The sequence below is a fragment of the Pseudophryne corroboree genome, chromosome 9 (genome assembly GCF_028390025.1).
Source record: "Pseudophryne corroboree isolate aPseCor3 chromosome 9, aPseCor3.hap2, whole genome shotgun sequence".
Taxonomy (NCBI): Eukaryota; Metazoa; Chordata; class Amphibia; order Anura; family Myobatrachidae; genus Pseudophryne; species Pseudophryne corroboree.
The window spans coordinates 322,425,967-322,452,481 of NC_086452.1; the positions used below are offsets into that span (position 1 = coordinate 322,425,967).

Here is a 26,515-nt window from a genome sequence, read left to right on the forward strand (position 1 = left end):
TGCAGTGCCCGGCACTCCTGGTACTAAGTGGGTCAATCTTTAAACGTATATATAAAAAAAAACACAATTCCATTTCCCAACGTTTCGGGGCCCGTAGCCCCTTTGTCAAGGTGTGAATTGTGATATATATTTTTTTTATACACTTTTAAGATTTTACCATTTTACAAGACCTGGAGTGACACCGCCTCTTTATTACTATACTAAATCTCGCTGCGGAGGGCACCCAGGCTATTGACCCACTTAGTACCAGGAGTGCCGGGCACTACAGCAGATAGAGATATATATATATATATATATATATATATATATATATATATATATATATATATATATATATATATATATATATATATATAGAGAGAGAGAGATATATATATATATATATATATATATATATAGAGATATATATATAGAGATATATATATTTATTTTATATATATTTATATATATATTTTTTTTTTCAAGCAGAGACTCGGCACTACCATATATAATCAGCAAAACTTGGTCCGGTGCCCTCATAATAATATAGAATCCTCACCAGCGGCACACAGGATACAATCACAGAGACATTGGATCACAATGTCTCTGATTGTGTCCTGTGTGCCGCTGGTGAGGATTATATTATATAATTTTTTTTTTGACCATGACAAATAAAGGCAGCAATGAAAACTCAATACAAATTGGTTGCATATTGTCATCTGCTACTTTTAGTCCTATTTTGGTACATCCCCATCAACACCAGGGCAGCCAAATTGGTTGATGACTCCTAATGTGAAAGGAAATCAAGCCCAATACTGCACTTTCAGAAAACTTGGTGTTCTGAAGCAGGTGTAAAGCAATGGCTGCCTAAGGATTTGATTCCGATTTGTATGGTATTGTGCAGCCACATGGAAGTGGCTGTGCAAAATGTAGCAGGAGGAGGCATCTGTAGGAAAAAGAAACCTCTTGCCAGCATCTGCAATCTGAGCACTGTGTCTCCATCTACATAAGGCGAAGCTTATTCAGACTGGCAATCGGAAATGGTCAGTCAGATGACACAGACACTGGGCACAGTACACCTACAAATTAGCGTTTTGTAGAACGGTCTAAGACACCGTACCCCAAACGCTGTATGTCAATCATGCTACGGCTACGGGGACTAGGAGCGATCACACAGGACTCATTCTGCACATGTGCAGTCCATACACCATTGAGTTTGTATGTAAGTCACTGTGTTTACATACAGTTTTGAATCTAGCCCTAAGCTCGCAGTTCATAGTCAACCATAGATTACGGTTCTGCGAAGACTGAAAATTTTCATTTAAAAATACATCAACTTCAGAGAAGAACTGGAAATATCTTAAATATATATTTGGACATTTTGTGCAAATCATCTCAAATACAGCATCTGTTCTTTTCTCTTAGTTTATGTCTACCTATCGGCTGTATGCCTGTCTAAATTGTCTATCTGCACCGTGTCACTCATTTACAAGAAAAGTGTCCAATGCACAAGTGCATATTGAATATAAGCTATTCAGTTTTTCCTTGTGCAATTTCTAAATCTTTGTACACACATTTAAAACATAATATATTACATATCGAAAGTGCACTGTAGGTTCCTGCTCTTCAGTCTGACAATTATTCAGATGAAATGGAAAGAACATTATCACACTTTTCTGCAGACCAGAAGGAGGAAGAGCAGGGCCAGATAAGAATCTGCCGACTGTGGACGGAAACATAAGTGCAATGTTTGAACATTAACCCTTTAGAACTTCTTCTGATAAGATACGGGATGTTAATACAGTACAACTCTTTTAAAACGCAACTGTGTCGTTTTTACACCTGCTAAATATAATGAATATGAAAGCAGCAACAAAAATGGAGCTGTACAAAGTGTGCAAGGCTTTTGTTTGTTGGTTTACCTTTTATCTTTTCTAAGAGACTTTTTAGGAAGTCACAGTAATGCAGAATATTAATTCTGACAAGTCAGTCGCTATGTTACAAATGTCCTCAGAGTCAAGGTATCAATCTAAAAGAGATAACATACATACTGAGTGAAAAACTATGTTTGGCTTAGCAAAATAAAACTAATATCTGAATGGACTATATTGAACACACCTAAGCTTATGTGCCATTCAATAATTCAAGTTTGCTTAGAGGTGCTAAAAAAGCACTTTACCATGAGCTCAGCCACAATCTATGTGTAACCAAGAGTAATCCTGTGCTAGACAAAGAAAGAAAAAGTACATTAGGGTTCTTATTGCACCTCAAACCAGGAAATAGCTTTTCTGTCCTGTTCAGTATTACACATTTCATTTTACTTCCAACACAAGTACTGGGTGTGGAAAGGACACAATATAGAAGTTACTGACAGAATAGGTCACCTTGCCCCATAGTTTAGCTAGCCATTTTCTTCTGACCCATTAACCCTTCAAATCCCATCCAAAAACAAATACATTATACTAAAATAGCTTTCAGGCTATAGCACCAAGAGAAGCCAAGGGTATTAAAACTTCATTCCCGTGGCAAAACCATTCAATTAATTTGCAGTTAGGATAGAAGACTAACCATTAGGTATCATCATCTTCTAAGTCACGCGTGTGTCCATTAAGAAGTATAAGTGGGTAAACTATATAATTTACCACTCTGTTTACTAGGCAGATGCATTATGGAAGTTTTTCCTCTGTAAATGTAAAAGTACATTGGGATGTTAGCACCAGGTGTCTTCTTAACTTCCGATAGCTGAGAAGTGTAGGAAACATTGCAAAGCGGTGACTGCTTGTGGCACCAGGCAAATCTTAATTGGCTAACCACTTTACCCATGCTGTGATACATTACAAACACCCCTTTATCTGTAAAAGGGACAATAATAGGTGTTAGCACCAGTGAATTATATAACACCATATAGACCTCAAATGTATTCCAGAGATTACATTTTTCCAGGTCCTGAACTAGCTTTCCATAACAAACTTTAAATAGTTAAAAGTGCATTCACTCAAAAGATGATTTTTCAAGTTTTGGCCTAAAAATAAGAATTAATCTTTTAGCCAATAAAAATAGTTCAGCATTTCATCAAAAAGCAATTACCTACCCCACCCTTTCCAGAAACATCTACTTTTTCTCTTTTTCTTTCCTTTGTAATTGCAACTCATTCCTGTTCGTGTGCTTACATTTTGTAAGTATACATGTTGCATCATCCAATTCCCAACAGGAACATAGTGCAAATGTGATGGCAGAGAGGTAACTGTCTTGGTCTCTTTCATTGAAACCACTTTCTATGGACATGTAAGAAATCTAAATTTACACATATGCTACATTACTAACACACAATTACATTTCTAATTCCAAACTTTGGAACCTAGATTTCTGTATTTATAGGGGCTCTTCACTTTTATGAATAGTCAGTATAATCTGAGGGGTGCTGTACAACACATTTTTTTTTGCATATCTGAATTTATTAATATAGAAGCGATCCATTCAAATTGCAAAGAGGTTTGTTATGCCAAAAAATAAACAAACTTGTTTTATTGTATAAATGTCACTGGTCAGAACACATCTTGAATACAGATGTGCCCACCTTCATAGGTGTTGCAATCACATTAAACAGCCCTTCTAGTCGCGTTCTCATTTACTAACGCCGGTCATCATTTTGTGCATTTTTCCCCAAAAATGTCTTATTATACAAAAATTATGCAGAAGCAGACTGAAATGATATGTGGCATGCTTATATTCGGTGTGCACCTGCAGCTCTATCTGCATACTAAATGCAATGTTACAACGTATTCCTGGAAAGCTCTAACGTAGCATTTCATATGCAGATACAGTCACAGTCGCACAGAATATAGGCATGCCGCATATTATTTTAATCAGCAGAGTCTGCTTGTGCGTCTTATTAGAACTTTGATGCAAATAAGATGCATTCTCTGCAATTAAAGGATGCCCGATGTTAGCAGAGTTGCATGGACCTGTGACGGTGGCATATTGAGGCTAGATGTATGAGGACACATCTGTATGGCACAGTTTAGGCCACCTCACTCCAATAAAAAAAACAGACAAACTTAGAAGAGTTCAGAGGCAGACACCCTTATTAATAAAGGAAAAGTAGGGGAAATTATTACAAAAGTTAATAAAAACGAGGATTGCTGCAGTTTATAAATTTGATGGTGGCTTTTTCATCCTTACAGAGTTAAGAATTACGGGGAATTTAGAGGTAGACGCAGGTAAAGCATCAGGCGCTCTGTGACTGCATACAAAATACATTGTGCATGTGTACCGATAGTTACAACCGGGGGATGCAGATCAAAATTGCATGTATTACATTTTGCTGGGCATTAACAGGGGCGGTGCTTAATCGTTAAAGATGTGATGGGGTCAGTTACTGCATCACGCAGTTGAACAGACACCGGCGGCCATGGGCACTCGGACATTCTCTGCTATGGCAAAGGCGCAATGTCTGCTGGTGCGCCAATAGTACATCTTTGTACGCATATCGGCGGATACTAGCCTCAGCCACTGGCCGTCTTAATAGGACGCCCATCGCATTAACATAAAGACGCAGGAGCGCAAAAAAGGCAAAGCTGCTACTACAACTATGTCCACCTCTGAATCATTTTAAAGAGCGCTCACATAATCAGGGAGCAAAATTATGCATAAATGCAAATATGCAAACAAAATAAATGCTGTGAGCATGTCTTCGAATTTTTTTTTACTTGTATACAAATTTCCTTTTTAAATAAATAATTTATCATTCATATTTTAAAATGTGTAAAAGTATTAACCACAGATTGTATAAAATGTATGTTCTATAGATTAAGTATGCCATTACAATATGTGCTTTACAGCTTTGATAATTCAGTTTAAAACGTATATATGCCAATAACTTAACTTTCATATTGCTGTTTTGCTAAATATTATAAAGACGTCAAAACAAAGCCACAATGGATGACGAAGACACTTACTGATTGTGCCAAATGACTGCCATCACATTCTTAAGGTGGGTACACGCTTGCCGATAAAGTAAACAACGTCGCTTATTTTTGTCCTTCCTAAGCGACGTTGTTTACCATAATTACTAGTGTGTATGCTGCCAAGCGGCGAGCGATGCGCGGCCCTGAGGATAGTTTAACGACCCTCGCTGTCGGCTGTGCATGCAGCTCAATTTGAACGGTCGTCCAAAAACTGCATGCACGGCCCGGCCGCGGCATGATGTCACTGAGCGATATCGTTTGCATATTGTTCAGTGTGTATGCACTGCCAACGACCGCCCCGGCATGAAAGGGAACACACAAGGCTACGTCGCTCAAAGCACATCGCCTAGTGTGTACCCACCTTTAGTTTAGATTGTACCATTGTAAGCAAGATAAATAGAGCCTACACTTAATAAGTGTAGCTATTTCTAAGTACATCAATTATCCTAACAGTCAATTCAAGACATGATGTCCACTATCTTACAAAACAGGACCACATATAAATCATGAACTTAAAGAGCTAGCAAATGGATAGGGTGGTGTAGCAATAGCTTAAGAGTGAATTAACCTTTAAATAGTTGAACATTTTTTGTTCCTATAATTCATTATTCTCCTCTATTTGCCAGCAGCTGCTACTTTCTCGAAGTCTTGTGCATTGCAGAACTCCTTTATGGTGACTGTCAACAGGTTGCTGGTGACATCTGTCACTACCACATTGGAGCATGGCGACATTTCTGGACGCCAGTCTCCAGCCTCTTCCTCGGGATCAGATTCATCAGGCTCACCTTGCCCACGCTTGCTTGCTGAGGACTCTGGTGGAATAGAGAGATCCAGTGCCTCAGATTCACGCCAGTCAGGAACAGCAGGACTGAGAGTCTCAGGCAGCAACTTAGGAGGCCGGTCATCTGATGGAGCTGGGGAAGGACAGCCAGAGGTACTGGAACTATCATCGCCACGACGCTGGTGAGCGGTTTCATCTTTGGCCTTCTCTTCATCTGGTCCTCGAAGGGATGGCTTGTTGTACAATGAGAAGCTTCCATATTTCAGATGGCGAATCTGATTGCGAAGCATGCTCTCACTGTACTTCTTGCTTTTGCCAATCACTCTGTTTCGCGATGGTATTTTGGGGCGTCCTAGAGGTGGTTTTGCTCCTTTATCAATCACCTTCAGATTGAGAATGATTCGGTTACGCTTTGGCTCTCGAGGTTTGGCTTTACGGTTGATGATTCGCACAGTCTCTGAAAAAGGCGATACAGGGGGACGGAGGCCAGAACTAGTTCCAGATGGTGCTGTAGGGTCTGGACGGGGAAGGGGGCGACGAGACATACTATGACAGCGCCGGATGTCCTTCTTTAAACGATGCACAGCAGCACTGGAGTGCAATTTAGGGGAACAGCTGGAACCTGGCTTAATGCCAAAGTGGACATCACTAATACGAAGAGCTTCAGCCTGGGCTCTGGCCTGTAAATTAGGACAGATTACAATAATTAGAGGCAGTAGCACTTCTTTGTACCCTACAAAATAATTGAACTTGCAAAAAAAAAAAAAAAAAAAAAAAAGGTGTTGGACAAAATAATTTGATTTGGACTGGACCACCAACCTGTGGCACTCATGCAAGTGTCCTGCGGCACCATCCTGAGGCAATCATTTACATGGCAAAACCAGGCTGATTGTGCCATGTAAATGATTACCACTTTAAAACAAACAAAAAAAAAAAACAGGAGAACTCACAAAATCTCTTATTTTCTGATTCTCAAACCCTATTCCATACCACCCCCCCACACCCCCCCCCCAATATATTAGAAATGTTTTCCTATGGGTGCCATAAAAATAAACAAACATTCTCTGAGAGCATTTAGGAATCACTGGTTTAATGAATATCAGTGTAAAGAAACAAAAACAAAAAAAAAACAGCGAGTGTGATGCACGAGACCAGCGTTTGGGAAGCCGGTGGACCAACACCGGTATCCTGATGCTGGGAACCTCCTCCATTCCACCCCTCTGTTCCCGCAGTTTTACCCTAACCCCCCCCCCCCCGCAGCCTAACCTAAACTCTCCCTAGTGGTGTCTAACCCCAACCCCCCTCCTCAGAGCCTAACCCTAACTTCCCACTTCCGCGGTCTAACCTTTACGGTCAGGATTTCAATCACCAGCATCCCGATCGCTGGCATCCTGACCACATCAAGTAACAGCATCACAGTCTAAAAGGTTAATTCAATCAGAGGGGAGTGAGTTGCTGTCGTAATGGCATGGAGACATTATCAATGGCCTTGAAACTTGCCCACCTCACGGGCCAATCTCACGACTCATGAATTTTTGTGTGTGGTCCCATTAAGAGAAATAGTCAGTACTGTAGGTGTGGCATACACCTGCACTTATTTGTGGACACGACTATTTTGCACTTAATGAAATGGACTCATAAATCTGAGATTTTTTTTTTTTTTTTAATAGGATCATTCTTTCACTCAAATGTATTCTTTGGATTTCACACATTTTGCTCTCATTTTTTATCACAACAAATAAAGCAATCCCACTTAGAGGGTAAACTGGGGTGGGGGTGGTCTTGTTGCAATAGCGTGTAGGCAAAGGCATCGGAACTTGCCCTTTTGCGGCTCTCTCTCATCCCAGATTTGTGGGTTTTTGTAAAGCAGGGCTGCAAACAAAAATATGCAAATCCAGCGGTACTGTAAGCGTGACATATAGCCGCACTTAATCGTGGGGATGAGAACATTGTTGCCAATAGGTTTGACCCCAGAGTTTTACCTTTAGATGGTTAGAGAAAGAATTTAAAAAAAAAAAAAAAAAAAAAAGGAAGGCTTTATTTACCTTTAAAAGGAATGTTTTTGGTTTTGGGCCCCTTTTTTTCGGTCCATAAATTTCTTGTTCCCTCTCTCTAAATATATATACATAAAAAGAATATATGTGCAAACAGAGCAAAGGGGCTTTGGTTAGTACATACTGTAAGCAAGTTGTGAGAGCAACATTATGCACACAAATACAGAGCACCCAATACAAGTATGTTGGGTTTTTCCAAACCAAATTAACACAGGTTTCAAAGACAGTTTAAGATTGTAATGAAATTTCGTATAATAAATGCTGCCATGGGCGTACAGAAAACCCCCAAGTCTTAGGCTGATATGCACACTGCTTTTGAAGTTATATGACCTTAAAACTGCATTTTTTTTTTTAAATGGAAAATGTCCTATTAACATTTTCTAAAGTTGCACTTGCAGCTCACCTAATTGAGCTAGAGAGTTGGACAAGTTCTTTTAAACCTCCTTTTATGTGCTTCTATATGATATAACACAGCAGTATGTTTCCATTAAAAAAAAATAAAAAAAAACTTTTTTTTTTGATCAAAAAGCCAATTTTACATTTTTGTACAATATAATCTCAAAATGTGTCCATACTGTTGTTAATAAATCCCCAAAGTTTTATTTTAGGATCATGTTGGGATGATTTGCTACAAGAGATTTCATTTTTGAGTGACTCAAGAAAATTGCATTAAAAAATAAAAAATAAATAATAATATTTTTTCACTATATTAGAGGAATGCACATTCCTCTTCTGGTATGTTTGGGGGCAATATTCTAGACAGCGCCTGCTCCCACTTCTGCGCAGGCGCATGAACTTTAGTGGAAAGATGCTTCAATTGTGCCTTTTATATTTCCTTGGACCACTACAACTGGTCCAAGGACAGGGTGGGCTTTAAATAGTGAAGGAATTGTTGCTATGTTTTTGAAGCGATCATCCAGAAATATTGTTGTCTCAATACGTTCCTTTTGTGTTAAGAAAGTAAAATGCATTCCTGTAATGATTTCCTCTGGCCAGTCAAAAAGTTGTTGTAGTGTAAGAATCTGATCATCATATGGACGTTGCAGGCTTGCTCGAGATGCTAACCTCTTCACTGTGCCACCTACATCATGGCAAGGCCCTTTGCCATGAGCAGTTGTGGAAAAATGCCACTTTGCTTCTGTACAAAAATCATCTTTATGAAAACATACGCTGGAAAAGTCGTTAAATTATGCAGCTGACCCATCAGAGAAGTTGAAAATCTTTTATGGTGATTTTCCAAATTTTACTTCAAGGAGGTTTGAATTTCCTCGGGAAGCAGTAGACTGCAACTGTGTTGTGTTCCCAACAGTGGGGGTAATTCCAAGTTGATCGCAGCAGGACATTTTTAGCAGTTGGGCAAAACCATGTGCAGTGCAGGGGAGGCAGATATAACATTTGCAGAGAGAGTTAGATTTGCGTGGGTTATTTTGTTTCTGTGCAGGGTAAATACTGGTTGCTTTATTTTTACACTGCAATTTAGATTGCAGATTTAACTCCCCACACCCAAATCTAACTCTCTCTGCACATGTTATATCTGCCTCCCCTGCAGTGCACATGGTTTTGCCCAATTGCTAACAGAATTCCTGCTGCGATCAACTCAGAATTACCCCCAGTCTGCAATAACAGCATAGCTAAAATGCTCAGTTTTTGTTTTCCCCTTGTAATACACCACAAATGGGAGAATTGCAGCTTGAGCACTGGTCCAATGATAGCCAAATGACTGAGGCTTCTTCTTGTGAGTATAGTGCTACTCCCAGTCTACCGTGTCTCTCCCTCCCAGCACTCCTCCAAGTTGCTGTTCCTTCCTGCTCCCAGCACACATTCTCCCAGTCAGATACTCCTCTGTAATTAAAACACACCACTTTTTCAAAAGTGACACAAATGATCCAGGGACAGGTTAGGTTTGGGTGGGCCTAAAAAAAAAAAAAAGTGACCAATGGGCTTTTCTTCACTATTTAAAGCCCACCCAAACCTATCCTGTCCCTGGATCACTTGTAGTCCCGGGAAATGTAAAAAGGCGGCCTATTTAAGACAACTGACTTTCCACATAGAGTATCTTTCCACTTAAGTATGTGCGCCTGCGCAGAAGTGTGAGCAGGTGCTGTTTGCAGAAACTCATCCCAAAACACAACTGAACAGGACCAAGCATTTCTCCAATTTGATTTTTTCCAAAATAAAAAAAATATGTTTTGAGAAAAGAAACAATTTGATTTTGAAAATATTTAAAATGTTTTATTTTTATGGAAACATACTGCTGTGCTATATATCATACAATATAGCAATAAAAAAATGAGATTTTACTCACCGGTAAATCTATTTCTCGTAGTCCGTAGTGGATGCTGGGAACTCCGTAAGGACCATGGGGAATAGACGGGCTCCGCAGGAGACTGGGCACTCTAAAAGAAAGATTAGGTACTATCTGGTGTGCACTGGCTCCTCCCTCTATGACCCTCCTCCAGACCTCAGTTAGGATACTGTGCCCGGAAGAGCTGACACAATAAGGAAGGATTTTGAATCCCGGGTAAGACTCATACCAGCCACACCAATCACACCGTATAACTCGTGATACTATACCCAGTTAACAGTATGAAATATAACTGAGCCTCTCAACAGATGGCTCAACAATAACCCTTTAGTTAGGCAATAACTATATATACACAAGTATTGCAGACAATCCGCACTTGGGATGGGCGCCCAGCATCCACTACGGACTACGAGAAATAGATTTACCGGTGAGTAAAATCTTATTTTCTCTGACGTCCTAGTGGATGCTGGGAACTCCGTAAGGACCATGGGGATTATACCAAAGCTCCCAAACGGGCGGGAGAGTGCGGATGACTCTGCAGCACCGAATGAGAGAACTCAAGGTCCTCCTCAGCCAGGGTATCAAATTTGTAGAATTTAGCAAACGTGTTTGCCCCTTACCAAGTTGCAGCTCTGCAAAGTTGTAAAGCCGAGACGCCTCGGGCAGCCGCCCAAGATGAGCCCACTTTCCTCGTGGAATGGGCTTTTACTGATTTAGGATGCGGCAATCCAGCCGCAGAATGCGCCAGCTGAATTGTGCTACAAATCCAGGGAGCAATAGTCTGCTCAGAAGCAGGAGCACCTAGTTTGTTGGGTGCCTACAGGATAAAAAGCGAGTCAGTTTTCCTGACTCCAGCCGTCCTGGAAACAAATTTTCAAGGCCCTGACTACGTCCAGTAACTTGGAATCTTCCAAGCCCCTAGTAGCCGCAGGCACTACAATAGGTTGGTTCAAGTGAAAAGCTGATACCACCCTTAGGGAGAAACTGGGGACGAGTCCTCAATTCTGCCCTATCCATATGGAAAATCAGATAAGGGCTTTTACATGACAAAGCCGCCAATTCTGACACACGCCTGGCCGAAGCCAAGGCCAATAACATGACCACTTTTTTCCACGTGAGATATTTCAGATCCACAGTTTTAAGTGGCTCAAACCAATGTGATTTCAGGAAACTCAACACCACGTTGAGATCCCAAGGTGCCAAAGGAGGCACAAAAGGGGCTGAATATGTAGCACTCCCTTTACAAATGTCTGAACTTCAGGCAGTGAAGCCAGTTCTTTCTGGAAGAAAATCGACAGAGCCGAAATCTGGACCTTAATGGAACCCAATTTTTAGGCCCATAGTCACTCCCGACTGTAGGAAGTGCAGAAAACGACCCAGCTGAAATTCCTCTGTAGGGGCCTTCCTGGCCTCACACCACGCAACATATTTTTGCCAAATACGGTGATAATGGTTTGCGGTTACTTCTTTCCTGGCTTTTATCAGCGTAGGAATGACTTCCTCCGGAATGCCCTTTTCCTTTAGGATCCGGAATTCAACCGCCATGCCGTCAAACGCAGCCGCGGGAAGTCTTGGAACAGACAGGGCCCCTGCTGTAACAGATCCTGTGTGAGCGGTAGAGGCCATGGGTCCTCTGATATCATTTCTTGAAGTTCTGGGTACCAAGCTCTTCTTGGCCAATCCGGAACCACGAGTATCGTTCTTACTCCTCGCCTTCTTATTATTCTCAGTACCTTTGGTATGAGAGGCAGAGGAGGGAACACATAAACCGACTGGTACACCCACGGTGTCACTAGAGCGTCCACAGCTATCGCCTGAGGGTCCCTTGACCTGGCGCAATATCTCTTTAGCTTTTTGTTGAGGCGGGACGCCATCATTTCCACCTGTGGCCTTTCCCAACGGTTTACCAACAGTTTGAAGACTTCTGGATGAAGTCCCCACTCTCCCGGGTGTAGGTCGTGTCTGCTGAGGAAGTCTGCTTCCCAGTTGTCCACTCCCGGAATGAACACTGCTGACAGTGCTAAGACGTGATTTTCCGCCCATCGGAGAATCCTTGTGGCTTCTGCCACGCCATCCTGCTTCTTGTGCCGCCCTGTCGGTTTACATGGGCGACTGCCGTGATGTTGTCTGATTGGATCAGTACCGGCTGGTTTTGAAGCAGAGGTCTTGCCTGACTTAGGGCATTGTAAATGGCCCTCAGTTCCAGAATATTTATGTATAGGGACGACTCCTGACTTGACCAAAGTCCTTGGAAATTTCTTTTTTTTTTTTTTTTTCCTTGTGTGACTGCCCCCCAGCCTCGAAGGCTGGCATCCGTGATCACCAGGACCCAGTCCTGTATGCCGAATCTGCGGCCCTCTAGAAGATGAGCACTCTGCAGCCACCACAGCAGAGACACCCTGGTCCTTGGAGACAGGGTTATCAGCCGATGCATCTGAAGATGCGATCCCGTCCAAGAGGTCCCACTGAAAAGTTCTTGCATGGAACCTGCCGAATGGAACTGCTTCGTAGGAAGCTACCATTTTTTCCAGGACTCGCGTGCAGTGATGCACCGACACCTGTTTTGGTTTCAGGAGGCCTCTGACTAGAGATGACAGCTCCTTGGCTTTCTCCTGCGGGAGAAACACTTTTTTCTGTTCTGTGTCCAGAACCATCCCCAGGAACAGTAGATGCGTCGTAGGAACCAGCTGCGACTTTGGAATATTCAGAATCCAGCCGTGCTGTTGTAGCACTTCCCGAGATAGTGCTACTCTGACAAACAACTGCTCCCTGGACCTCGCCTTTATAAGGAGATTGTCCAAGTACTGTATAATTCTTTCGGCCATTACCTTGGTAAATACCCTCGGTGCCGGGGACAGACCAACGGCAACGTCTGGAATTGGTAATGACAATTCTGTACCACAATTTTGAGGTACTCCTGGTGAGGAGGGTAAATAGGGACATGCAGGTAAGCATCCTTGATGTCCAGTGATACCCTGAAATTCTCCAGGCTTGCAATAATCGCCCTGAGCGATTCCATTTTGAACTTGAACCTTCGTATATAAGTGATCAAGGATTTCAATTTTAGAATGGGTCTCACCGAACCGTCTGGTTTCGGTACCACAACATTTTTGGAATAGTAACCCCGGCCTTGTTGAAGGAGGGGTACCTTGATTTCACCTGCTGGAAGTACAGCTTGTGAATTGCCGCCAGTACTAACTCCCTATATCCGAGGGCAGCAGGCAAGGCTGATGTGAGGTAATGGCGAGGGGGAGTCGCCTCGAACTCCAGCTTGTATCCCTGTGATACTACTTGCAGAACCCAGTGATTCACCTGTGGGCAAGCCCACTGGTCCCTGAAGTTCCCGAGACGCGCCCCCACCGCACTTGTCTGTGGAGCCCCAGCGTCATGCTGTGGACTCAGAGGAAGCGGGGGAAGATTTTTGATCCTGGGAACTGGCCGTCTGTGCAGCTTTTTCCTTCTTCCCTTGTGCAGAAAGGAAGCGCCTTTGGCCCCCTTGCTTTTCTGAAGCCGAAAGGACTGTACCCGATAATACAGTGCTTTCTTAGGGTGTGAGGAAACCGGAGGTAGAAATTTTTCTTCCCAGCTGTTGCTGTGGATACAAGGTCCCAGAGACCATCCCCAAACAATTCCTCACCCTTATAAGGCATAATCTCCATGTGCCTTTTAAAGTCACATCACCTGTCCACTGCCGGGTCTCTAATACCCTCCTGGCAGAATGGACCTTGCATTAATTCTGGACGCCAGCCGGCAAATATCCCTCTGTGCATCCCTCATATATAAGACTACGTCTTTAGTATGCTCTATGTTAGCACCATATTCTCCCTGTCTAGGGTATTAATATTATCTGACAGGGTATCAGACCCTGCTGCAGCAGCACTATTCATGCTGAGGCAATTGCAGGTCTCAGTATAATACCTGAGTGTGTATATACAGACTTCAGGATAGCCTCCTGCTTTTTATCAGCAGGCTCCTTCAAAGTGGCCGTATCCTAAGACGGCAGTGCCACCTTTTATGACAAACGTGTGAGCGCCTTATCCACCCTAAGGGACATCTCCCAACGTGACCTATCCTCTGGCGGGAAAGGGTACGCCAGCAGTAATTTTTTGAAATTACCAGTTTCTTATCGGGGGAACCCACGCTTCTTCACACACTTCATTCACTCATCTGATGGGGGAACAAAACACCGGCTGCTTTTTCTCCCCAAACATAAAACCCCTTTTATGTGGTACTTGGGTTAATGTCAGAAATGTGTAACACAATTTTTATTGCCGAGATCATGCAACGGATGGTCCTAGTGGATTGTGTATATGTCTCAACCTCGTCGACACTGGAGTCAGACTCCGTGTCGACATCTGTGTCTGCCATCTGAGGTAACGGGCGTTTTTTGAGCCCCTGATTGCCTTTGAGACGCCTGGGCAGGCGCGGGCTGAGAAGCCGGCTGTCCCACAGCTGTTACGTCATCCAGCCTTTTATGTAAGGAGTTGACACTGTCGGTTAATACCTTCCACCTATCTATCCACTCTGGTGTCGGCCCCACAGGGGGCGACATCCCATTTATCGGCATCTGCTCCGCCTCCACATAAGCCTCCTCATCAAACATGTCGACACAGCCGTACCGACACACCGCACACACACAGGGAATGCTCTGACTGAGGACAGGACCCCACACAGCCCTTTGGGGAGACAGAGAGAAAGTATGCCAGCACACACCAGAGCGCTATATAATGTAGGGATAAACACTATCACTGAGTGAATTTTCCACAATAGCTGCTTGTATAAACAATATTGCGCCTAAATTTAGTGCCCCCCCTCTCTTTTTAACCCTTTGAGCCTGAAAACTACAGGGGAGAGCCTGGGGAGCTGTCTTCCAGCTACACTGTGAAGAGAAAATGGCGCCAGTGTGTCGAGGGAGATAGCTCCGCCCCTTTTTCGCTGACTTTTCTCCCGCTTTTTTATGGATTCTGGCAGGGGTAATTATCACATATATAGCCTCTGGGGCTATATATTGTGATTATTTTGCCAGCCAAGGTGTTTTTATTGCTGCTCAGGGTGCCCCCCCCAGCGCCCTGCACCCTCAGTGACCGGAGTGTGAAGTGTGTATGAGGAGCAATGGCGCACAGCTGCAGTGCTGTGCGCTACCTTGGTGAAGACTGAAGTCTTCTGCCGCCGATTTTCCGGACCATCTTCATGCTTCTGGCTCTGTAAGGGGGACGGCGGCGCGGCTCCGGGAACGAACACCAAGGACGGGTCCTGCGGTCGATCCCTCTGGAGCTAATGGTGTCCAGTAGCCTAAGAAGCCCAAGCTAGCTGCAAGCAGGTAGGTTCGCTTCTTCTCCCCTTAGTCCCTCGTTGCAGTGAGCCTGTTGCCAGCAGGTCTCACTGTAAAATAAAAAACCTAACATATACTTTCTTTCTAGGAGCTCAGGATCCAGCTCGGCCGGGCACAGAAATCTAACTGAGGTCTGGAGGAGGGGCATAGAGGGAGGAGCCAGTGCACACCAGATAGTACCTAATCTTTCTTTTAGAGTGCCCAGTCTCCTGCGGAGCCCGTCTATTCCCCATGGTCCTTATGGAGTTCCCAGCATCCACTAGGACGTCAGAGAAAATAAAAAATGGTTGCAGCTTTAAAAGGCATACGACTTCAAAACCAGTGTGCATATCAGCCTATGGGGTCAATTCTATTCGGCAACTAAAGAATAGCGCCGGGAATTAGCTCCCGACGCTATTCAATTCTGCTACTAGTTGCCCGCAATTGTCGGGAATTCTTCTCTCATCCCCGGGGGATGAGAGAAGAAACCCGACAAAAGTGCTGCCTCGCGGCCGGCGCGAGGCTGATTCTGTCGGGAATCAGCCTCGCGCCGGGTAGTTAAGTCGGAGAATGTCCGTTCTCCCGACAAAACTACCTGTTAAGTCGGCGAGAACGGGACATCGCCGACTTAACTTTAGCTGAATTGAATAGCGTCGGGAGCTAATTCCCGGCGCTATTCTTTAGTTGCCGAATAGAATTGACCCCTATGATTTAGGGATTTTCTTTACACCTATGGCAGCAATTATTATACCAAATTTCAGCACAATCTGAAATAGTTAGTTTGAAACCGGTGATGATTTGGCGTTGAATGACAACAATGTTCCATTACAAACTGCTGCCTGCATTCTTGGATAAAGCATGCATTATTTTCCTTGCAATAAAGAAATGTGGACATTTTCTATAAATGAGTGTTACCTAGCTTAAATAAGCTTTTGTTTTGTTACAAGTTTGGTTCACCTATGGCAAAATTGCGCAAGAGATACAATAAACACAGGCCAAAAACAAAAGTATACATTATTTCATAACAAAGTTAATGTTAGGCAATCTTTACTAACAGCTGAAAAAAACAACTCACTTTTGCTCAAAGGCTACAATAAGTCGGGAATCCAAAATATTCTCCTCTGGTTCCCAAGTGCTGTACCTGCAGAAATGTATCATCAGGATATACGTTAATAAGAATGTGTTCAGCTCGGTTCATAACCAACATGTTACAGATAACTAAGAGTAACTTAGTTTTAATAAATGCTTGCGTGGAACTGTAAAAATATATTTTGTCATCTTGTACATTGTAAGTTAAATATACAAATGTATGAAGAATGCAAAAAATTGTATAAGAAAAGAAAATATATTATATATCCACACATTCTAAAAAAAAAAAAAAAAAAGTGCTAATTTTAAATTCATATAAAAACTTTGTAAAAATGAAAACATGGTCAGTTAATTGCTCAGTTTTGTTGGCAGCAAGTATACTAATCAACCTTGATCTCCATGCTATATTACAATTAGCACTTTCTTAGAATAAAAAGGAGCTGCGGGCCATTCTACCCAACAAAAGGTACAGTACTATACAGTACCTTATGGGTCTAATTGGTATTAGTATCCTATAGAAATGTTAATTCTGATTGTAGAATAAAACCTTTAAAATACAGTATTACATCTTTTGTAGATGAACATGTCGTTTCTTGACTATCCTCAAATGCCGAAAACTTGGATTACTAGCAAAACAAATCAGACCTTGTTCACAGCCCATTGACAGGTTTCTGTGCAAATCCATCATTTCTCCCAAGTCACTGCCTTGGGTCAATAATATCCTGTCTGAAGCAATGCAGGTGTTTCATTCCCTTTACCTGTTTTCATCTAATTGTTCTGTGCATATAAAAGCACCACGCACTACGTAAATCATTAACAGCCAGTATGCTTTTTAGTTCCATTTAATAAAATACTACTTTTAAAAATCAAGATATTAGAATTAAAATATTCAAACTATGGTAAGAAAAAGAAACAATTGGATCTTACTTGATAGCCCAACCTTTCCATTTCACAAGGTATTCAATACGGCCCTGAAATATAGAATAAACAAGACTCAATGTTTCCACACATTAAACAGATTGGGGGAGATTTAAATGTTGAAAAGTCGGTTGGGTGTCTGTTTTTTCCTGTCTATTAGATAGGAAAAAACAGACACCCAACTGACTTTTCAAACATTTGAATCTCCCCCATTATATTTACATGCACTACATTTTCAGTTTGCTTAGGAGGACACAATTTGGGACAAGAAAAATGAAGAAAAAGAAAATCTTCCACAATGTTTTCTTATTTCTCAGCACTGTACAACTGCTTCAGTATGGAGCCATATTTGTTTAAAAATACACGATGAAGAGTCAACAATTATCTCAGGAGCCAAGGACCATCCAGCTAGGTACAAATACATCACAATATAATGCACACTTAGGGAATGATGAAGAGTTTTACATACGTTTATACTGTGTGAATTCACAGAGTGCATGCTCAAGAAAATAAAAATAAATAAAGGCTATGCGCAAATACGGGCGACTCGTATACTTTTCAATCACATTTATACATGTGTCATAAGAGGCGGAACCACTTTATAATGGGGCAAACAACAGCAAGGCCATACTTGTTTGGATGATGCAGACCTGGAAGTACGCAATATAAGACCTGATTCACACTGATGGTAACGAAGACGACTAAATATGCATGCTTTTGCTGGGTTTTTTTTTTTAGCAATATATGCCCAGTATACTGTACTTCTAATTCTACATCAGGCCTTGAAATGTATGTTGAATACACACACCCTGAAATCCACATGCCAGCACCACGTGAACACCAGATGATGAACAGATATCGGAAAGTACATATACGTTTCTAGAAACATTACCATGGGTTAAAGAACTGCATTCCGTCAGTTCCCCTTGGAGATGGAAAGCAGTTCCGCCTCCTCCAACTCACCTAACCCGATGGGTGCCTTGGGCCGAACGGAGATGCCAGGCGCCCGCTGAGATCGCCCGGCTCTCGCTCTCCACAGCGGAAGCCGGAGCTCACTACTGAGCTCCGGCTTCCGGCCCTGTCAGTTCACGCTATGAGAGAGACGTCATGACATCTCTCTCATACCCCTTTCAAACCTAAAACTGCAGGTCTTACCCGGGAATACGGTCCCAGGATCATACAGGGACATTCCCGGGTAAGACCCCTTGCATACTGCAGTCAGCAGCCCGGCATATTGCCGGGTTGCTGACGTCAGCGGTGACGCGACGGGGGCGGCGCAAGAGATAACATGATCTCTAAGCGCCGCCTGCTACATAGAGAGTGAACGGGAGCCGGGGCACATTGACCAGGTTCCTGGGAAGATGCCGGGACCAACCCTGGAAGATAGCAGGGTTGAAATGCCGGGGCAGGAATCCCGGGATTTTGACCCTGTACCCTTTCACACTGAGAAATTTCCCGGGTTGATGCGCGTTCATGTGTATTAACCCGGGAAATTTTGGCTGGTGTGAAAGGGGTATTATAGTGCCGAAGAGAGAAAGCCGGGGAGGACTGCTGCGGTCGGACGTGGGAGCGAGGCTTGGAAAGTATGGTGGTTTTTTTTATTTTTATTTTTTAAATATGATTCAGTGTAAGAGGCGCTGGTACTGGGAGCAAACTACGAGGGGGCAAACTAGACAGGGGCTAACTACGAGGGGGCAAACTAGACAGGGGCTAACTACGAGGGGGCAAACTCCAGGGGCTCAACTCCTGGGGGCATAACTCCAGGGGCTCAACTCCTGGGGGCATAACTCCAGGGGCTCAACTCCTGGGGGCATAACTCCAGGGGCTCAACTCCTGGGGGCATAACTCCAGGGGCTCAACTCCTGGGGGCATAACTCCGGGGGGCAAACTACAAGGGGGGCAAACTACAAGGGGGGCAAACTACAAGGGGCCAAACTACAAGGGGCCAAACTACAGGGGGCCAAACTACAGGGGGCGGGCCAAACTACAGGAGGCATTACCACTGGGGGGGGGTAAACTACTGGGGTCATAACTGCAGGGGCATTACCACTGGGGGCTAAACTACAGGGGGCATTACTACAGGTGACATTACCATTAAGGGTATTACTAATGAGGGCATTGTAAAGGGGGCACTTCATAAGGGGCATCACTCCTGGGGACATAAGGGGCACTACTACTGGGGGCATTGCATAAGGGGCACCACTACTATGGGCTCTATATAAAGGGACACTACCACTGTGGGCATTATATAAGGGGTGCTACTGCTGTGGGCATGTGTATTAGGGGTGCTTCTACTGTGGGCATTATTAGTATTGTGTGACAACGACCCTTTCTTTTTGAGACCACGCCCCTTTTCGGGGTGCGCGCGAGAGGCGAGTTCCACCACCTCGCTAGGACCACTTTAAGCACTGAACATTACCAGCTGTAATTGGATTATATAATGAAACCCTAAATGATAACTTTGCCCGACAAGGCTTTTTCAAATACGGATGTTTGGGATATACCTCTAAAAACTTCTTTATTAGTAAACCTATTGAAAACAAGTCATAAAAAGCCTACTTTAGACGTCTCATAGTGAAATATATATTCAGATGATGATTACAGTACATAAAAGGAAAAACAACCTGGCGGCTTATCAAACAAGCAATTGAAATTCACAATATCCAACTAATGCTGCAGCTTCCTGTTGGGGATAATTGCCAGCCCCCTAAAAAAAAAAAAAAAAAAATCTTATCAGGAAACACTTCCTGATAGGATTATAGTACGTTGTTACTTGTGCAAATATATTTGCAGGCTTCCTTTACTTTACTGTTTTCAACCATAATTTATTGTATTTGCCTTGTTTTAGAACATGTGCTTTGAAGAGGTTTCTCTTAATACCAACATAGGTTAATTATTAAGGTTTCAGGGAGAGTCCAAAACCAAGGCTACGTTTGTGCGCGTGTTTGTATAAAAACTTTGGGGGGGATTCAAATGTTTCATTGTGTCAAGCTGTGGCATATATCCCATTACTTTAGATGGGGCGATATGCAATTGTATATCGCCGCACTCATTGTTTTTCATGCTTGACGCGCTCAAGAGCACCCAGTTTAGCCAAAGCCTGACTAAAGTATTGGGTGAGACAAGAAAAATGTGTGAAAATAAGATTTTAAACCTAACAGTAAATCTTTTTCTCGTAGTCCGTAGAGGATGCTGGGGACTCCGTAAGGACCATGGGGATAGACGGGCTCCGCAGGAGACATGGGCACTTTAAGAAAGACTTTAGATCTGGTGTGCACTGGCTCCTCCCTCTATGCCCCTCCTCCAGACCTCAGTTAGAGAAACTGTGCTCAGAGGAGACGGACAGTACGAGGAAAGGATTTTTGTTAATCCAAGGGCAAGATTCATACCAGCCACACCAATCACACCGTATAACTTGTGATATACTATCCAGTTAACAGTATGAAAACGACATAGCATCAGTCCAAGACCGATGAGACTATAACATAACCCTTATTTAAGCAATAACTATATACAAGTCTTGCAGAAGTAGTCCGCACTTGGGAAGGGCGCCCAGCATCCTCTACGGACTACGAAAAAAATATTTACCGGTAGGTTTAAAATCTTATTTTCTCTTACGTCCTAGAGGATGCTGGGGACTCCGTAAGGACCATGGGGATTATACCAAAGCTCCCAAACGGGCGGGAGAGTGCGGATGACTCTGCAGCACCGATTGAGCAAACAGGAGGTCCTCCTCAGCCAGGGTATCAAACTTATAGAACTTTGCAAAGGTGTTTGACCCCGACCAAGTAGCAACTCGGCACAGCTGTAGTGCCGAGACCCCTCAGGCAGCCGCCCAAGACGAGCCCACCTTCCTAGTGGAATGGGCCTTAACCGATTTTGGTAACGGCAATCCTGCCGTAGAATGCGCCTGCTGAATCGTGTTACAGATCCAGCGAGCAATAGTCTGCTTTGAAGCAGGGCCGCCAACCTTGTTGGCTGCATACAGGACAAACAGTGCTTCTGTTTTTCTGATCCTAGCCGTTCTGGCCACGTAAATCTTCAAAGCCCTGACCACATCAAGGGACTCGGAATCCTCCAAGTCCCGTGTAGCCACAGGCACGACAATAGGTTGGTTCATATGAAAGTATGAGACCACCTTAGGTAGGAATTGAGGGGCAGATTTATTAAGCCTGGTGAAGTGATAAAGTGGAAGGTGATAAAGTACCAGCCAATCAGTTCCTTACTGTCATTTTTCAAATCCAGTCTGTGGCATGACAGTTAGGAGCTGATTGGCTTTTACTTGATTACCGTGCAATTTATCACTTCACCAGGATTAATAAATCTGCCCCTGAGGACGGGTCCGCAATTCCGCTCTATCCATATGGAAAACCAGATAGGGGCTTTTATGTGATAAAGCCGCCAATTCCGAAACTCGCCTAGCCGAAGCCAAGGCTAACAACATGACCACCTTCCAAGTGAGATATTTCAACTCCACTGTTTTAAGTGGTTCAAACCAATGTGACTTAAGAAAACTTAACACCCCGTTAAGGTCCCAAGGCACCACCGGAAGCACAAAAGGAGGCTGAATATGCAGTACTCCCTTCACAAGTCTGTACTTCAGGCAGAGAGGCCAATTTCTTTTGAAAGAAAATGGATAAGGCCGAAATATGAACTTTAATGGAGCCTTATTTTAGGCCCAAATTCACTCCAGTCTATAGGAAGTGAAGAAAACGGCCTAGATGGAATTCTTCCGTAGGAGTATTCCTGGCCTCACACCAAGAAACATTTTCGACATTCGGTGAGGTTGTTTAGATGTCACGTCCTTCCTAGCCTTTATTAGCGAAGGAATGACCTCATCCGGAATACCTTTTCCGCTCAACCGCCATGCCGTCAAACGCAGCCGCGGTAAGTCTTGGAACAGACAGGGACCCTGTTGCAACAGGTCCTGTCTTAGAGGAAGAGGCCACGGATCTTCTGTGAGCATTTCCTGCAGATCCGGATACCAGGTCCTTCGTGGCCAATACGGAACAATGAGTATTGTTCTCACTCCTTTTTTTCTTATTATTCTCAACACCTTGGGTATGAGAGGAAGAGGAAATACATAGACCGTCTGGAACACCCACGGTGTCACCAGGGCATCCACAGCTACCGCCTGAGGATCTCCTGACCTGGCGCAATACCTTTGTAGCTTTTTGTTGAGACGGGACGCCATCATGTCTATTTGGGGCAATCCCCACCGACTTGCAATCTGTGCGAAGACTTCCTGATGAAGTCCCCACTCTCCTGGATGCAGGTTGTGTCTGCTGAGGAAGTCTGCTTCCCAGTTGTCCACTCCCGGAATGAACACTGCTGACAGTGCGCTTACATGATTTTCCGCCCAGCGGAGAATCCTGGTGGCTTCTGCCATTTCCACTCTACTCTTTGTGCCGCCTTGGCGGTTTACATGAGCCACTGCGGTGATGTTGTCGGACTGGATCAGAACCGGTAGGTCGCGAAGCAATGTTTCCGCTTGCCGAAGGGCGTTTTATATGGCCCTCAGCTCCAGGATGCTGATTTGAATACAAGTTCTTTAACTTGACCCAAAGACCTTGGAAGTTTCTTCCCTGTGTGACTGCTCCCCCACCTCGGAGGCTCGCGTCCGTGGCTACCAGAATCAGTCCTGGATGGCGAACCTGCTACCCTGCAGAAGGTGAGCACTCTGCAGCCACCATAGGAGAGACACCCTGGCCCTACGGGACAGGGTGATTAACTGATGCATCTGTAGATGTGATCCGGACCACTTGTTCCGTAGATCCCATTGGAAAGTCCTTGCATGGAACCTGCCGAAGGGAATGGCCCCGTAAGATGCCACCATCTTTCCCAGGACCCGAGTGCAGTGATGCACTGACACCTGTTTTGGCTTTAATAGGTGTTTAACCAGAGTCATTAGTTCCTGGGCCTTCTCTATTGGAAGATAAACCAATTTCTGGTCCGTATTCAGAATCATACCCAAGAAGGGCAGACGAGTCATAGGAACCAACTGTGACTTCGGGATATTGAGAATCCAGCCGAGTTGCTGTGACACCTTCAGCGAAAGTGACACGCTGTTCAACAACTGCTATTTTGATCTCGCCCTTATTAGGAGATCGTCCAAGTATGGGATAATTGTGACTCCTTGCTTGCGTAGGAGCACCATCATTTCCACCAATTACCCTGAAATTGGTAATGACAATACTGTACCGTAATTCTCAGGTACGCCTGATGGGGTGGATAAATGGGAACATGAAGGTATGCAGCCTTTATGTCTAGATACACCATAAAATCCCCCCCTTCCAGGCTGGCGATGATCGCTCTGAGCGATTCCACCTTGAAGTTGAACCTTTTCAAGTATAGGTTCAGAGATTTTAATTTTAAAATAGGTCTGACCGAACCGTCCGGTTTCGGGACTACAGCCAAGGTTGAGTAATATCCCCTTTCCTTGTTGAAGGAGGGGAACCTTGAGCACCACCTGTTGGAGATACAATGTGTGAATTGTATTTAATATTATCTCCCTTTCTGGGGGAGAAGCCGGTAGGGCCGATAAGGAAAACCGGCGAGGAGGCACCTCTTCGACTTCCAGCTTGTAACCCTGAGAAACAATTTCTATTGCCCAGGGATCCACCTGTGAGTGAACTCAGATGTGGCTGCAGAGTCGAAGACGTGCTCCCACTGGGGCGGACTCCCTTAGCGGAGCCCCAGCGTCATGCGGTGGATTTAGTAGAGGCCACCTGTTCCTGGGAACTAGCTGTGCCCTGCGCCCTTACCTCTGGTAAGAAAGGACGCTCCTCGTACTTTCTTGTTTTTCTGCAACCGAAAGGACTGCATTTGATAATGTAGTACTTTCTTAGGCTGTGAGGGAATATAAGGCAAAAGATCAGATTTACCAGCTATAGCTGTGGAGACCAGGTCCGAGAGCCCTTCTGCACACAATTCCTCACCCTTGTAAGGTAAAACCTCCATATGCCTCTTTTAGTCGGCATCACCTGTCCATTGCATGTTCCACAGGACACGTCTAGCAGAAATCGACATAGCGTTGACTCTAGAACCCAGTAGACCAAGGTCTCTTTGAGCATGTCTTATATATAAGAGAGCATCTTTTATATATCCGAGGGTCAATAACATGGTTTCCTTATCTAGGGTTTCAATCTCCGCTGATAAGGTATCTGTCCACGCTGCTACAGCGCTATAAACCCCTGCCGACACAATCGCCGGTCTGAGTAGTGTACCAGAATGTGTGTAAATGGACTTCAAAGTACTTTTCTGCATGCTATCTGCAGGATCCCTGAGGGTAGCTGTATCTTGGTATGTCAGCGCTACCTTTTGGGTAAACGTGTCAACGCTTTGTCCACCCTAGGGGAGGATTCCCATCGTATCCTGGCCCTAGCAGAGAAAGGATACGCCATGAGAATTCTTTTGGGAAACTGCAGTTTCTTGTCTGGAGATTCCCGCTCTTTTTCACACAATTCATTTGGTTCATGAGAGGGGGGAAATGTTATGTCAGCTTTCTTCCCCTTAAACATGTGTACCCTCGTGTCAGGGACAGATGGGTAATCAGTGATATGCAAAACATCTTTTATTACAATAATCATATATTGAATACTTTTCTGCCAGTTTTGGCTGTAACTTTGCATCATCGTAGTCGACACTGGAGTCAGACTCCGTGTCGGTATCAGTGTATTATTTTGGATAGTGGGCGTTTTGAGACTCTGAAGGTCCGTGTGACATAGGGACAGACATGGGTAGATTCCCTGTCTGTTCTCTAATCTTTTGTGCAATAAATTTACTTCAGCACTTAATTCCACATATCCAGTCAGGTGTCGGCGTTGTCGACGGAGACACCACACACACATTTGCTCCATCTCCTCCTTAGAAGAGCCTTTTACCTCAGACATGTCGACACACACGTACCGACACACCACACACTCAGGGAATCCTCTTATCTGAAGACAGTTCCCCCACAAGGCCCTTTGGAGAGACAGAGAGAGAGTATGCCAGCACACCCAGCGCGAATACCCCAGGAAAAACACACAATGTGTTTACCCAGTAGCGCTGTAATACTATTATTTGCTGCCAATTATGTGCCCCCCCCCCTCTTCTCTGAAACCCCCTTTCACCGTGGATAAGCAGGGGAGAGTCCGGGGAGCTTCCGCTCAGCTGTGCTGTAGAGAAAATGGCGCTGGTGAGTGCTGAGGGAGAAGCCCCGCCCCCTCGGCGGCGGGCTTCTGTCCCGCTTAAATATAATAAAAACTGGCAGGGGCTCTTTATATATACAGTGCCTAGCTGTATATATATATATCTTTTGCCAGAAATTAGGTTTATATTGCTGCCCAGGGCGCCCCCCCTGCGCCATGCACCCTTACAGTGACTGCCATGTGTGAGGTGTGTGGGAGCAATGGCGTACAGCTTAACTGCTGTGCGTTACCTCAGTGAAGATCATGAAGTCTTCTGCCGCCTCTTAAGTCTAATTTTTCTTCTCATACTCACCCAGCTTCTATCTTCCGGCTCTGTGAGGAGGACGGCGGCGCGGCTCCGGGACGAACTCCAGGGTGAGACCTGTGTTCAGACTCCCTCTGGAGCTAATGGTGTCCAGTAGCCTAAGAAGCAGAGCCTTGAAACTCACAGAAGTAGGTCTGCTTTTCTCCCCTCAGTCCCTCGATGCAGGGAGTCTGTTGCCAGCAGGCTCCCTGAAAATAAAAAACCTAAAAAATATACTTTCTGTCAGGAAGCTCCCTGAAGTGCACCCATCTCCTCTGGGCACAGTATCAAACTGAGGTCTGGAGGAGGGGCATAGAGGGAGGAGCTAGTGCACACCAGATCTAAAGTCTTTCTTAAAGTGCCCATGTCTCCTGCGGAGCTCGTCTATCCCCATGGCCTTTACGGAGTCCCCAGCATCCTCTAAGACGTAAGAGAAAAGTTATGTTTTTTTCATATCATTCTGCTCTCCCCCTCAGGAGGGGGTGAGCAGAAAAAGAAGGGTACCGTGGTATGCCTGCCCAATCGGAGCAACAATTATATTGTAAAGTGCAATGGAATATGCTGGAGCTATAAAAGTAACTTAATAAATAAATAAATGGTGCATAACCCTAACATCCCTGTCACATGGTGGTCTCC

General features: G+C 44.2%; 1 protein-coding gene across 2 annotated transcripts in view; it reads right to left on the minus strand.

The window, feature by feature from the left end:
- Positions 1–411: 411 nt before the first annotated feature.
- Positions 412–26,515, minus strand: part of CBX6 (chromobox 6) — a 108,489-nt gene continuing 82,385 nt past the window's right edge. For both annotated transcript variants that reach the window (XM_063940492.1, XM_063940493.1), the window contains exons 2-5: positions 17,414–17,457; positions 16,473–16,538; positions 7,773–7,839; positions 412–6,407 (exon numbers count right to left, since the gene is read on the minus strand). In XM_063940492.1, the coding sequence (XP_063796562.1) occupies positions 5,562–6,407; positions 7,773–7,839; positions 16,473–16,538; positions 17,414–17,457 (1,023 nt within the window). In that variant the 3' untranslated portion in view covers positions 412–5,561. The remainder of the gene's footprint in view (positions 6,408–7,772; positions 7,840–16,472; positions 16,539–17,413; positions 17,458–26,515) is intronic.